At 43.8% G+C, this 13,932-nt stretch overlaps 1 protein-coding gene across 6 annotated transcripts in view; it reads right to left on the reverse strand.

Moving 5' to 3' along the window:
- Positions 1-13,932, reverse strand: part of LOC147893182 (uncharacterized) — a 102,612-nt gene that overhangs the window by 39,100 nt on the left and 49,580 nt on the right. For 5 of the 6 annotated variants that reach the window (XM_087386030.1, XM_087386032.1, XM_087386031.1 and 2 more), the window contains 7 exons: positions 13,462-13,673; positions 12,785-13,256; positions 12,002-12,667; positions 10,315-10,628; positions 10,082-10,188; positions 9,517-9,658; positions 9,100-9,252 (listed from right to left, as the gene is read on the reverse strand). In XM_087386030.1, coding sequence (XP_087242156.1) covers positions 9,100-9,252; positions 9,517-9,658; positions 10,082-10,188; positions 10,315-10,628; positions 12,002-12,667; positions 12,785-13,256; positions 13,462-13,673 — 2,066 coding nt within the window. The remainder of the gene's footprint in view (positions 1-9,099; positions 9,253-9,516; positions 9,659-10,081; positions 10,189-10,314; positions 10,629-12,001; positions 12,668-12,784; positions 13,257-13,461; positions 13,674-13,932) is intronic. The other variant, XM_087386033.1, reaches the window with a different exon arrangement.

The raw sequence follows: 13,932 nt of genomic DNA on the forward strand, positions 1-13,932 counted from the left end.
GTCACTCCTATCATTGGCAAGTTGAGGATGCATATCCAGGGATATCAGGATGCAGAGGACTTCTACATTATGCCTTTGCCAAAGTGTGATGCTTTGCTTGGGATGCCTTGGATGTACAGGGTGGGGGCTGATGTGCAGATGAGAAACAAGAAGATTTCTTTAACTCATATAGGCAAAAATCATGTACTTGATGTAAAGTTGAAAGGGGAGTCCATCCCTGTAGTTTCAGCTTCTTGTATTTCCAACGTAATAAAGCATCATATTTCAGCGTACTTGATTTTTGTCAAAGAGGACAGCCAACCAGTTCAGGAAGGCTCTACTCTTTCTGCTTTAGATAGAGAAAGGGCTGCTTTTATTTCAGATTTTCAGGATTGTTTCTCAGATGCACTTCCTCAAGAATTACCTCCCAAGAGGCCCGAGGATCATCAAATTGATATAATTCCAGGAAGCTCACCCCCTAATATACCTCCCTATCGTGTCAGTAAGGCACAACAGGAAGAGATAATGTCACAAGTGAAGGAACTCTGGAAAAGGAATTAATACAGCCAAGTAATTCTCCTTACTGTTCCCCTGTGTTGCTTGTGCAAAAGAAGGATGGCAGTTGGAGAATGTGTATTGATTATAGGGCTTTGAATAAAGTCACAATTAAGAACCGTTTTCCAATTCCACGCATTGATGATATATTGGATCGGTTGGAAGGTTCCTCAATGTTCAGTCGTATTGACCTTAAAAGTGGATACCATCAGATAAGGATACAACCTGAAGATGTCTACAAGACTGCCTTCCACACTTCATTTGGCTTATATGAGTTCCTTGTGATGCCTTTTGGTTTGACTAATGCACCTGCCACTTTCAATAGAATGATGGACAGAATTTTTAGAGCACACAGAAAGTTTGTGGGCACTTTCTTCGATGACATCATTGTGTTCTCTAAAAATGAGCAGGAGCACAGGAAACACCTCACTATTGTGTTTCAAGAGTTGAAAAGACACAAGCTATTAATAAACACCAAGAAAAGTGAGTTCTTTCTGCATGAGATTCATTTTCTCGGTCATATAGTGTCAAAGGATGGAGTCAAGATGGATCCTGCAAAAGTTGAGGCCATAAGGAGTTGGCCAATTTTAAAAAATCTGCATGAAGTCAGAAGCTTTCTTGGGTTGTGTTCATACTATCGGAGGTTTATAAAGTACTTTGCAGAAATTGCTTCTCCCTTGCATGCTTTACAAAAGAAAGCTGTACCGTTTCGGTGGGGACCAAAGGAAAATGCAGCTTTTGAAGAGCTGAAGCAAAAATTGTGTTCTGAACCCGTTATTATCTTGCCAGATCTTGCAAAACCCTTCGCTGTAACTTGTGATGCATGTGGGAACAGCATAGGAGGCACTTTGATGCAGGATGGCAGAGTGGTTGCATATGAGAGTAGAGTTCTCAAAGATGCTGAATTGTACTTGCAGACATACGAGAAGGAAATGTTAGCAGTGATACATGCTTTGACCACATGGAAACATTACCTTCTTGGAGCTGATTTTTATGTGCAAACTGATCATCAGTCACTTAGATATTTTCTCACGCAGAGAAAATTATCTGAAAAGCACATGAGATGGGCTAACTTCCTCTCAATGTTTCATTTTCAAATTGTACATGTGCCGGGTAACAAAAATGTCGTGGCTGATGCACTTTCCAGGAAACCACAGCCTGAAGCAGTCTCCAAGAAACCCAGTGTTTCAGCAGTGAGCATTGCTTACAACAATGTGTTAGATGTGATGAAATGATGCTGATTTTTCAACTATTTATGAACAGCTTTCTGATGGTCAAAGGCATGATCACTATATGTTGAAAGAGGGTTTCATTTTGATGCATGGACGACTCTGTGTCACTGATCAGATGCGACAGAAAGTCATAATGGAAAGTCATGCTCCTCCATATGCAGGACATAGGGGAATTACAGCAACAATTACAGCAGTGGAGCAATACTTTTATTGGCCATCTTTGAGGAAAGATGTGGAAGAATATGTGAGAACATGCATGGTTTGTCAGAAAGTAAAGTTTGACAGGCAGAAGGCACCTGGGTTGTTACACCCTTTGCCAATTCCCGATAGACCATGGCAAAGCATAGCTATGGATTTTGTGTTTGATCTTCCACGTACTCCTACTGGACATGATGGATTGTGGACAATAATTTGCAGGTTTAGCAAACAAGCCCACTTTGTGCCAGTAAGAAAGAAAATTACAGCAGATCAAATGGCCAAATTGTTTTTGCAGCATGTCTTCAAGTATCATGGGATGCCTGAATCCATAATCAGTGATAGAGATCCGAGGATGACCAGCCTCTTTTGGAGAGGACTGTTTGAAAATATGGGCACTACGCTGAATTTTTCGCAATCTTTTCACCCTCAGTCCGATGGACAATCGGAGCAGGAAAACTCTACCATCTTGGATATGTTTAAATGCTATGTCTCAGACCACAAAAGCAAATGGGAGCATTATTTGCCTTTGCTGGAATATGCTTACAATAATACGGTGCACACATCCACAGGTAAAGCACCTTTTGAAATAGTGGAAGGTGCCAGGAAGATACCTCCCATTTTGCATACAAAAGAGAAAATCTTCGAAGCTGATCGTTTTGTGGAAAGCCTTGAAGAGGCTTACAAGAAGATCAAATATGCCTTGCAAAGAAGTCAAGACAAGCAGAAAAGAGCAGCAGATAAGCACCACAGGGAATTGGTATTCACAGAAGGTGATTGGGTTTTGCTGCGTTTTCAGAAGGCAAGGCTGAAAAATAAGAAAGGCAAGGAAAGGTTGTACACAAAGCTGAACATGCGTTACTATGGTCCTTTCCAGGTTTCTGAAAAGATAAACGAGGTAGCTTACAGGCTGAAGTTGCCTCCGCATTGGAAGATACATAATGCCTTTCATGTGAGCTTATTAAAGCAATATCATGGAGATATTCCCGAGGATCTACCTGATGAGGTGCAGCCTGAAGTGAAAGAACAGGATGAACTTCTGGTCCCAGAGCAGATTCTGGCACACAGAGATAGAAAGCTCAAGGGTAAAGTTATCCGTCGCTACTTGGTAAAATTTCAAAATTACCCATCACTTGATGTGAAATGGATGGAGGAAGGTGAACTGGCAGATTCACCTGGGATATTGCAGCTTTACCTTGATGCTTTCCAATTAGAGCTGACTGCGGTCCGGGCTCCTACAGGTAGTTCAGCAGAGCGAGCGTCTAGAGCATTACCTGATGTTCGAGAGGGGGGTAGCACCTCCACTCCCTCAGTACAGATGGGCTCACTGTGATTTCATGAGGTCGCTTGATGACACTGTATGTTTCATCCGAGATACTGAGCTGACAGTATTTTTCTGCTGTGAGACTTCATGATATTGATGCATCTTGACTATTGATCGCCGAGGATCACATAGATTTCGAGTAGTATATATGGATGGATGCATGCCTCTCCTAGCCATATTTTCACTGTCTCTGTATACTATAGCTGCGGCTTTCTTGTATACTCTTTTATGCTATATTTCATGCTCGCTCCTGTGTTTTGGGGCAGCAAACTGTGGTTTGCTGTTTCAAGAGAGGGGTATGTCACGGGGGCGTGAAATTCAAAGTACTTTAATGTACTACAAGACCGTGACAACTTTGGTTTTAAAAGTCCAAGCGTGGGCTTAATAATGTGTAATTAAACGCGGCATGGTGCCTAGCACATAAGCGTAATTAATCTTTAGGCCCAAAGGCATTCCAAGGAATTAAAAGAGTGGTTGTTGGGAAATGATGATGTGGCATTTTTAATGGGCCCCCTAGAGGGCCATGTACCTTCAGTGGCCCCCCTAGAGTTCCAAGTGGCTCTAGTGCCTTCTACATGCTCCTTTGCCATTCCTGGACCTTCCTGGGCCTTCTAAACTTCACATGTGTGGTTTTCTCTCTCATCTTCTCCCTTTGTTGAGATTTTGGACTGGTTTTTCAGCCTCCTTCAGCTGAATTCCGTTTTTCTTCATAACTCCTCACCTATTTGGATTCCTCGACTTTTCTTTACTTACAATTCTTTTTCAATTAGTTTCTTGTTAAAGTTTTTGAGTTCTATTTCTTAAAGGCCCGATGGCTTCCCCTCTGCCTCCCCTTCGTAGTGATATGCTTTTCCCTCCGTGCGTTTGGTAGAACGGGCAGAGCTGAGCACTTCTTTTGCTGGTCAAATTTGCAAAAGTGGCTTTTTCTGGACCTTTTTGCTTCTACCGCCTCCTGGGCCTCTCCTCTTGCAAAGCTACAGCTTTTTGTTGAATTTCGAGTGGTCCGACGCGCTGGTTGACTGGTTTTTCTCAGTTTTGGAGGACTTTCCGGCGATGAAACTTCTCCAAAACCTTCTCAATGCATTCCTCTCTGAAGCACGCTTCTTTTGAGCCCAAGAACTCCCACTTCTTCGCGACAGAAGTGCTTCTTTTCGCATTTTTCAGTGGAATTCTTGCTGGTTGGCTCTTGTAAATGCTCTTTCTTCATGCCTTTGCACTCCTCTTTGGCTGAGAATGCAATTGGGCATTGGCTACTATGTCCTCTTGGCGATTGAGGACTTGGTTCGAGTTTTCAAGGCTTGGTGAGTTGTGATTTTGCTACTGCAATTTCTTTTTGCCATAAGCTATTGGTTGGCCTCGTGTGCCGCCTCTTTCTTGGCTCACAGGTGCCCAGGCAGTGCTACATGAGTCATTCTTTGGTTGGGTACTTTGCTGATTTTATTTTGGAGCTTTGAAAAGCTTTGTGAATGCCATCTCGAAACCACTCAAGGAGAGTGCACCTGGGATGCAGTGTGATTGCATCTGGACAGCCAATGGAATTGCACTCGGAAAAGAGAATGCCTTTGGGTTGAGCCTATGGGTTAAGTGCACTTATGTGATGGTGTTCTATGCTTGAAAGCCTTGCGAAGGCTTAGTGAATTGGGGCTGTGTGCTCAATTGCAGGGAAGGTCTCTTAGATGCAACTTGTAATCATTTCACTGTGAAATATAAAGAGTTACTACCCAAAGAGAGAGAGAGAGAGAGTGTGTGTGAAATCTACACAAGTGAGCGAAAGAGAGAGAGAGAGAGAGAGAGACTGAAATCTAAATAGGTCATTAAGGTGAAGCTCTAGGCCTTCAAGGGGACTAAGGAAGAAGGTCCTTACAATCACTTGTAGAGCTTTTTGTGGATTTGTCATATCAATGGGGCACCTAATGTGGATCACAAGGAGCCTTGACTCTTCTTCTCTTTTCTCTATCAGCCTAATTTCCTTCTTCAATGATCTAGGCCTCTCTCCTTTGAAGTAGTAGAACTTCTTTGAAGGCAACTGGTTTGGGCCTAGCAATATCTTTTATTTAAGGTTGCTCCTTTTTTACCTTGCCGTAGGTGCAAGTCTTAGTGAAGGCTTTGCACTAGAAACGAAAAAAGGATTTGTGTATTTTTTAAGATTTTGGATAATTTGTCATCATTCCTTTTTAATTCCTTTTTAGTTCTGCTGAGTCATTCACTCCTTTCTCTCTCTCTCTCTCCCCCACGTGAGACTACTTATTGCCCCCCCCCCCCCAACTAATTAATTAATATGATTTTTTGAATGTTAGGGTCACCTATTCCAACACTTGAGGGAGTAATCTCTTCTCTTCTGGATCAAAAGTGGAGCAAATTCATTGGAGCATCTACATCAAGCACAATCATCTCTAAGGAAGCATTGTATACTAAATCCACTTCTTTAAAATACTCTTACTGTAAAAAAGAAAGACATTGAAGCTAAATGCTTCAAGAAACACCCTATGCATAAAAATCTTGAAAAAAGTGACGATCAAGAGCATACCACCAAAAGAAAAGAAGAAACTCTTACCTCTTCTTCTTTGCTAGATACACTTCTCTACCGAAAGGGGCGCCACGGTGTTTGGGGCCAATCGGGTGCACTTGTCTATGTCTGTTGAGCAGGGGCATTCTAGCCTCCATCCCTTTTTCAGTGGTTTTGTTTGTGAACAAATGGGTAAATGCCAAATGGTGATCATGAAATGGTTAATGGTTGTGATATATGCTTTGTGAGCTGTAAATAAGTGCTGAAGTGATTAGAGGTTTAGTTCCACTGCCCTCTGAGTGATTAGAGGCCGGTTTCAGCCACATACCAACCAGGTTATTCGAGAGGATCTCCTGCAGCTACACACCTTTAGGACCTCGTTGAAGCCGAGGGAGCTTCCAGTGAAGCTACGTTTCTACAAAGATTACTCTCTTCGCATTTCGGAGGAGGGATTCATCACACCACCGGGGTACACTGAGCTTCATATGCCTCACTCACTACGGATCTCCATCAGACAGTTTCGGGTATCATCACACCGCCTCCGCATAGAGAGCGGCAGAGCAGAGGGGATTCCTAGGGAGCATCGCTTATGCATATTGTGCGACTGTCAAGAGGTTGAGTCGGAGGAGCATTTTATTTTCAGGTGCCCAGTGTACTACGAGATCCGAGGTCGCTACCACTGGCTCTTCAAAACGGCTCCAGGCTCCTTTCCAGATTCCTCGCCTACCCAGATCAGAGATGCCTCGCGGCCTTCATTCACGAGGGAATCTGACATAGAGAGTACTTACTCAGGCGACGGGGCTTGGCCACATCATCAGACACCTCTTAGAGCAAGATCACAGAGTTCTTCCCATCGAGTGACATTGATCGTCTAGTCTCTAGCCGCTGACGTGACAGAGACCCCGACCCAACGATCGCAGCACGACACACAAGACATCAAGGGGACACACAAATCACTCTACGGGACCTCCCGTCATTGTTTGGACCCGGGATATGTCCCACGAGAGTCACGGTGGCTCTGGTCTTGTGTCAAGCCTCGTCCAGGAGACCGAGACGCACAGCACCCCTTGACGGGCACCAGCGTCCCATCACCGGCTATGCACCAACCAGGGGGACATGACATACGGAGGATTCCGCTCCGCTCCAGTCCTTTTCTTTTCATTGTTACATCCAAATGTATTTGATTATGTATGATCAGACTTAGGATTCAGCACAGGTGATGATGCTCGTTTCAGTAGCTCCACCTTTACGGTGATTTGTATCAGGTTTTCTTTCAGTCTCATAGACCCATCAGTCTTCCGAAGACTCTAATAAAATTTCTTTCTTTCTTTCTTTCTTTCTCTCTATCTATCTATCTATCTACCAGCCCACCTAGCCTCACGCCTGCTCACTCCCACCCCCACCTACCGCACCACCTAGCCAGCCCGCTACCCCACCATCGTCTGTTGATCATGTCCCCTCCTAATGCCTATGCCTCGCTCGCCTTCTGCTCCCGCCTCCTCCAACTCTCCATCGCTTGCTGCTCAGCCATCGCCTGGCTATCCAGCTCCTTTGCCATCTCTTTGCTGCCCAATTCCATACCTGTGTAGCCACCAGTGTGCCACACTTGGCTGTTCCCAGTCCCCCATCACTACCTTGACTACTAAACCTCCCACATTGCTGCTTTCTTGCTGTGTCTCAGCCCCCTCCCATCAATTCTTGCTGCCCCACCCCTGCTTTTTGCCATTTCCCCATCACACATTGCCCTTTGATCACCCGATTCCTGCTGCTAATCATTGTTGCACCCTGCTTCAATTGCCAAAGCTTGCCTTCATCCCGCCATTGCCTATCTCAGCCCCATATCCAATCTTCAAAGTAATTCAGTTACTTCAAATCTGAGATCAAGGAGGCAGGGCCAATGGGAAGGAAGCCCCCACCCCCATCCCAAGTGATTGAAGGGGGAAAATCAAGAACATAAAATAGCACCCCTTAAAAAAGACAGCAAGGGCCATGGCAAAGGGAGAGAACAGTGACAAGAAGAAAGACAAAACATCAAAAGCAGCTCAATCTCGAGAACAGCAGCGGTCTACAGACTGATAGCACAGATTTGCCTCATCCTCAGCTTCAGCAAGGCAAGCACTACAACTTCAGCTCCAGCTTCAGCTTCAGCATCATCAGCATCGTCATCAGCATCAGCATCAGCGTTATCATCAACATCATCGTCATCATCTTTGGAGAAGATAGCACCATTATTGACACTGATACCAGTATCAATATTAGTATCGCCATTGATACAGATATTGATATCAACAAAGAGCTGCCTAGTGGTACAAAGGATCTTTAAGAATTGTGGCGGAGATGTAACGGATCCAGCGCATCTTCACCTGGTGGGCATAGGGTGACTTACTTTTCACATCGAGATGGTCACTCCAACTTACAGAAAGATGAACCGAGTGTCACCACCTAAACATTCAGGACTCTATGCCCCCTCTCGTCAACAGCCTATGGTCTCTCTCAAGGATGGTGTTGGGAGCGGTTGTTTGGGCAACACTGCCTAGAATACATATGGTAGTGCATCACAATTTAGCAATGGGAAGGCAGCAGACTCGGCCTGCAGCCACCCTTGTCAACATTTGACACGATATTTCTATACCTTGTGAACCATTTGGGAGCAAGGTGTAGCAGAGTCTAGGAAGGCAAGAGCGTTTCTACAAGGCATAGCCTACATGCACCTTTTACACTTTCATGGGTCAAGGAATCCACTGGTTGTATAGCCCTCCCCCTTGCTTGTTGGCACCTATTTCCAAGCTACTCTTGGCATTTTCCAAGGTACTCTAGGCATTGAGCTATCATCTTGAGAAGCAGTCTGCACAACAGTCGCCTGTTTTTCCTGATTGGTTAGGCATCCCACAGATTATTGATCTATATCACTTTTCAAGTTTTCTAATAGATAGTTCTTTCTCAGGGCTATTATACCTTGGCCAACATATGGACGGATACTATACATACTCTGATGGCCATCTGGGCGACCATGCAGGGTCCTCACGTGCAACCTCCGCTAGGAAAGCTATATTTTCTAGAGAATGCAGGGCTCCCCTTTCTTCTCTGAGAATACTACAAGGTTGAGATGGTATTTTCAGCCTCAACCTAGGTTGTTTTCTACCTCCTTCTGAGGAGTGTTTTCTCATGTACCACATGATGTATTTCCACCTTGAGCTTTTGCTCTTGCCGGTTTTCTTCATACTTAATAGAAGTCTTTTTAATGAAAAAAAAAACATTAATTAAACTAGACCTAGCTTGTAAAAGGAAGCTAAAAGAAAAGTACAAACCACAATGGGGAATCCGAGGCTTCTTGCTGAATGTTTCAAGCTTTTAGGAATTCCGCTTTGATGTTCTACTACAACCACCCAAGTCGAAGGTCCTGTAGCATTCCTCCCTTGCACTGCATGCTTTAAATTCCGCAGTAGTTGCCCTCCTCCATGCTGTTCAAGAAATGATTCAATTCCCCTTCAGAGGCAACCCAATGTCTTGAAAAGAATATCATAAGCAGAATTTTCTAAGAATCTCTATCCATATGCTCGCTGTAAGGTTTGTTCTCTGCTTCAAAGGTTACATAGGGATTTGTAGCTCTAATGGCTGTGCATGCTTCTCTTAATGATTACCTCTGCAATATGGTCAACTTTTTTTTAAACACTAATTGTCAACTATAAGGTCTCACCAAAAGAAGATAGTACAAGCATCCTTACCTTGATCAAAGAGGACAGCTTCGAACAGTATTCCCGCTTTCCATGCACGAATGCTCCAATTCCATTAAAAAGACAGAGGTTGCTGCCCTTTTTTTCATACCGTAGAAAGCTATGGTGGTACTTCTTTCCTTTCTCTCCGTACCTGCACGTTCATAGTGCAATCATCATCTATTTCCACAAACACATTGGCAAGTCTCACCATCTAAATTTCAATAGAAGGCAGGGCTGGGGCAGGCAATAGATTTATATTATAAGATAGCATGTTCCACCAATGACAACAAAAAAAGATGGTACGTGCATTTGCAGAATCACATACTAGAAAAAATTATGCCATGCAATACTGTAGTCAAATCCCATGATATTTTTGGGCATGGCATCTGTGGCACTGATTTTCAAACAAAAGAGGTGACACCCCACAAGGAAACCTTGGACTAAACTTGGTACTTCAAGGAACAACATTAGACTTTTGAACAACTATGTATCCCTCGTTTGCAATATCAAACCTGTGATTACAAAAAACTAGTCTTTATCCAATGTTTAGACTGTCAAAGCCTACATTACTCACATTTTCATCGATAGTACAGTCCTAGCAGTAATGCAGTCATCTATCCAACTTGGTTTCACTATAAGCGATCCCACTGCACATCCATACAAGAACTTCATTGTGCGCACCTGGAAAATTTTTAAATGTCAGATCTGCAAAACAAATTACAAGTTTTCCAGCACAAACATGAAATTGTTTAAGAACAATTACAGAAGGCATGACAGAAAGAAACAAAGCCAACATATTCTAATAACCTGTTGTGGTGAAACTATGATTGGACAGGTTGCCATTTTCTTCTGTTGTTGATGAGGTTTTCTATGATGTATAGTTGAATAAACGGGAACATTGGACAGAAGCACCCCACCATGCTGTTGAATTTTCCTTTTAACATCTTCACACATTGTCTTTTTCTTAGCAGGAAATCCAGTAAACAAGAATTCCAATCCTCTGAAGAGATCACATTGACAATCAGCACCACCACCTCGTTTCGATTTAATTTGACCACCTTTTAAATCACCAGCGTTCAGTGTTTGCATGTCCTTGGAGACTCTTGATTCCCAATTGCCCACTGTCCCAATTGCTCGCACTGTTAATTAAGCAGCAATGTTTGCAAAGACAGGGAGACACACCTAACTAACACTGTAAATTTTGCATAAAGTAAAAAACCAAAGAGAAATATGTTCTATGAAAATTGCAATGAAGGTGGCAGGGACAGATTTGGTGAAGCGCAAGAGATGGCAGAAAAGGGGAAGAGGATAGGGGAGAGGAAAGAGGGGAGAGAGATAGGAGGAAAAGGGGTAGAGGGAGAGGAAGGAAGAGAGAGAAAGGGGGTGAGAGGAAGAGATATAGAGAGAGATTGGGAGAGAGTGTAGGCAGCGCATAAGAGGAAGGAGGTGGGACTAAATAGGATTACATGTCACATCTTTGTACAAATAGGGGTGGATGGGGACTTATACAGTCCCTCCACATTTCCCACCTAAGAGGCCTCTAAAGGTCCTCTAAATTGCCCCTTTTTCCCCTTCATTACAGCCATCCCTTCCCATAGAATTTTTCCCTCAAAATTTCACAGCATGGCTGTCCCAAAAGTGCAGCAAACAGCAATCTAAGAAATACAATTGAGACTAAGGTATTTTTTTGCAGGATCGGGAGGAGGGATGGGTGACGGTGGCATAGCACAGGCGGCAGAAATCCATGGCGCGGGCAGTGGAGAGACGGAGGGGCGCTTGGGCCTTTCACATAATCGGAGGCAAGGGCAACGGGCGGCTAACGGACTGCCTCACGTGATGGACGGGCTGCAGATCGATACCCTTGGGCTTGAACGACGGACGAGGAGCAGCTAATGCCTGAGAGACGGACGGGCTGCAGATCGATACCCTCTGAGAACCAAGCCTTGCTATAGTCGCTTATGCCCCAAAGGCAATGAAGGAGCTTGAGAGATCAACTCTGCCTGTCTGTGTATGATTCGGGATTCTCATCAACGTGCGCTCCGTTGTGTGTATTAATTCACAGAATCCTTCGAAGGGGAAAAAGTACCAGGCCCCAAGAAAAGCACTATGTTACTAATGCAATGAAGGTGGCAGGGACAGATTTGGTGGAGGGCCAGAGATGGCTGAAAAGGGGAAGAGGATAGGGGAGAGGAAGAGGAGAGAGAGAGAGAGATAGGAGGAAAAGGGGTAGAGGGAGAGGAAGGAAGAGAGAGAAAGGGGGTGAGGGGAAGAGAGAGACAGAGAGAGATTGGGAGAGAGAGTGTAGGCAGCGCGTAGGAGGAAGGAGGTGGAAGTAGATAGGATTAGATGTCACATCAAAAAGTGTACAAATAGGGGTGGATGGGGACTTATATAGTCCCTCCACATTTCCCACCTAAGAGGCCTCTAAAGGTCCTCTAAATTGCCCCCTTTTCCCCTTCATTACAAAAATCTTGATCAGTGTATGGAAAAAAACCTTTTAGCATTTCCAATGATGAGCTAGCCATCAGTTTGTCCGAGTGGTTACCACAAAAAGGTGTTGAATTGCCATATTTGACTGCTGGATTTGCTTCCTTAAAATCACTGCAGGGTGCAGGTGGCGTATCTTTTATCACAACGTTTTCAATGGCTGGGGGCATTCCATCAATTGGACAATGGGCAGAAAAAAGTTTAGATACTGCATCAACATCGATATCCTGTAGCAAATCGCTTTCCACAATCCGAGCAGCTCTTAGTCGGCGCTTTTTGCCACGATGCCATATTAATGGAGGAGAATTCTGCAAGTCTGAGTCCTGAAAAAGCCTCTTGCTCTGACCACTAGAGCTACTTCTGTTAATACAGACATTTATACCATCGTTTTGAGCAGTTCCATCGAGTTGAGGGATATCTGCAAACTTCAATGTTGTATCTCTGACCGATTCATTGGTTTCCATTGTCCAACTTTGCTTGCCTAGACAAGCTTCACCATTCTTAACCGGACAGGTGCCTTTAGGTGAGTTTTGTAAACAATGATGTGTCTCAGTCCTCAATATAACAGCCTCCTGTACAGATGAAATTGGACTCATACTGAAGGCCTTGAGAGAACTCAATTGCCTACGCTTCACCCCACTTTGGAATGGTGCTTGGAGGACGCTCTGCTTCTCTGTGATGTAGCCCTTATCAGTACATTACATGGCACTGATTTAACTTCCAAACAAGCTTTGTGATATTTTAATCTACAGATAGATTCTTCATGTTATTTTTACATTTCAAAAAATACCTGTGTTGGCAGCTTGGAACCTTTTTTCAGGTGTTTTAACCCCAGCAAGCACTTTGTCGCTGCTGTCACCTGCCTTTAAAGCTTCAGCTACATGGTCAACAATACCAGCTTGCTTGGCAGATGGTGTAGTTATATTTGCAGCTATGCTACAAGGGACAAATGAGCAGAGTGGCTCCTGCACAGCTGACGATGAGCATTTAACAGATGCTTGAGACATAGCCATCAGAATTTCTGCGCAAGATTCAGCAGATAAGGTTTGTGTATGGTCATTTCCTCTTTGGAACTGCTTCGCTGTTGAGGTAATTAAAGCTGCAAGGCCAGTTTGCTGAAGTTTACATACATGTTTTTCCAAGCTATCAGCCTGAGCCAAATCACACGGTTCAGACAAATCACTTGTTTCGAACTCCACAAATTTATGATTCTTCCTAACCAGTAAGACATTTTGTTGGATTTGTTGCTCCACATCCTTGTTCTGGAAGACATCAGTTCAAACCCAAGAATTATTTGAGATGCTGGACCCTGGTCAATCGCACTCATTAGATCACCATGTATCATGCATAAAACAAAATGACCACCCCCTCAAACTAATTCTCATAAAAACTGAATCAGATATTGTCCGATTTGGGAGTTTTTGACTTTTGCTATCATGCAATAGAGGCAGTTTGTGGAAGACTTACTGGGCCGCCCGTCCAGCCTCCAAGCCAGCGACTACTGAAGGATTCCTTTGAAAGCATCTGTTGCTCTAGATGATTGCAATAAACCACTGTGTTACACCTCTCAGAGATACACATCGATGTCGATAAGATTTCTCGAACCTCAGCTGCACCATCGTTTTGATCTAGAAGCTGCAATGAACCACTAGCCTGATGATTTACTATTGTAAGTGCTCCTGTGCATAAACAAGCCTTTAATCAGCACACTATACTATACAGCGGACATATTCAAAAACAGCTCGGAGACTAAACAAGCTCCTATAAAAATGTTGCCTGATTCAAGCATGAGAAGCTGCACCCAACGTTAAAATTGTAACAACAGTCTCGAAGATAAATTTCATGGTTACTCAAACAAAATTTGCCACCAATGGAAAACCAGTTCCATATCTTCAAACATAAGGCTTCCCTAACACCAGATACGTAATCTCCTTCCAG

This window comes from Dipteris shenzhenensis, chromosome 15 (assembly GCF_047967505.1).
Source record: "Dipteris shenzhenensis isolate YYH24624 ecotype China chromosome 15, Dip_SZ_1.0, whole genome shotgun sequence".
Taxonomy (NCBI): Eukaryota; Viridiplantae; Streptophyta; class Polypodiopsida; order Gleicheniales; family Dipteridaceae; genus Dipteris; species Dipteris shenzhenensis.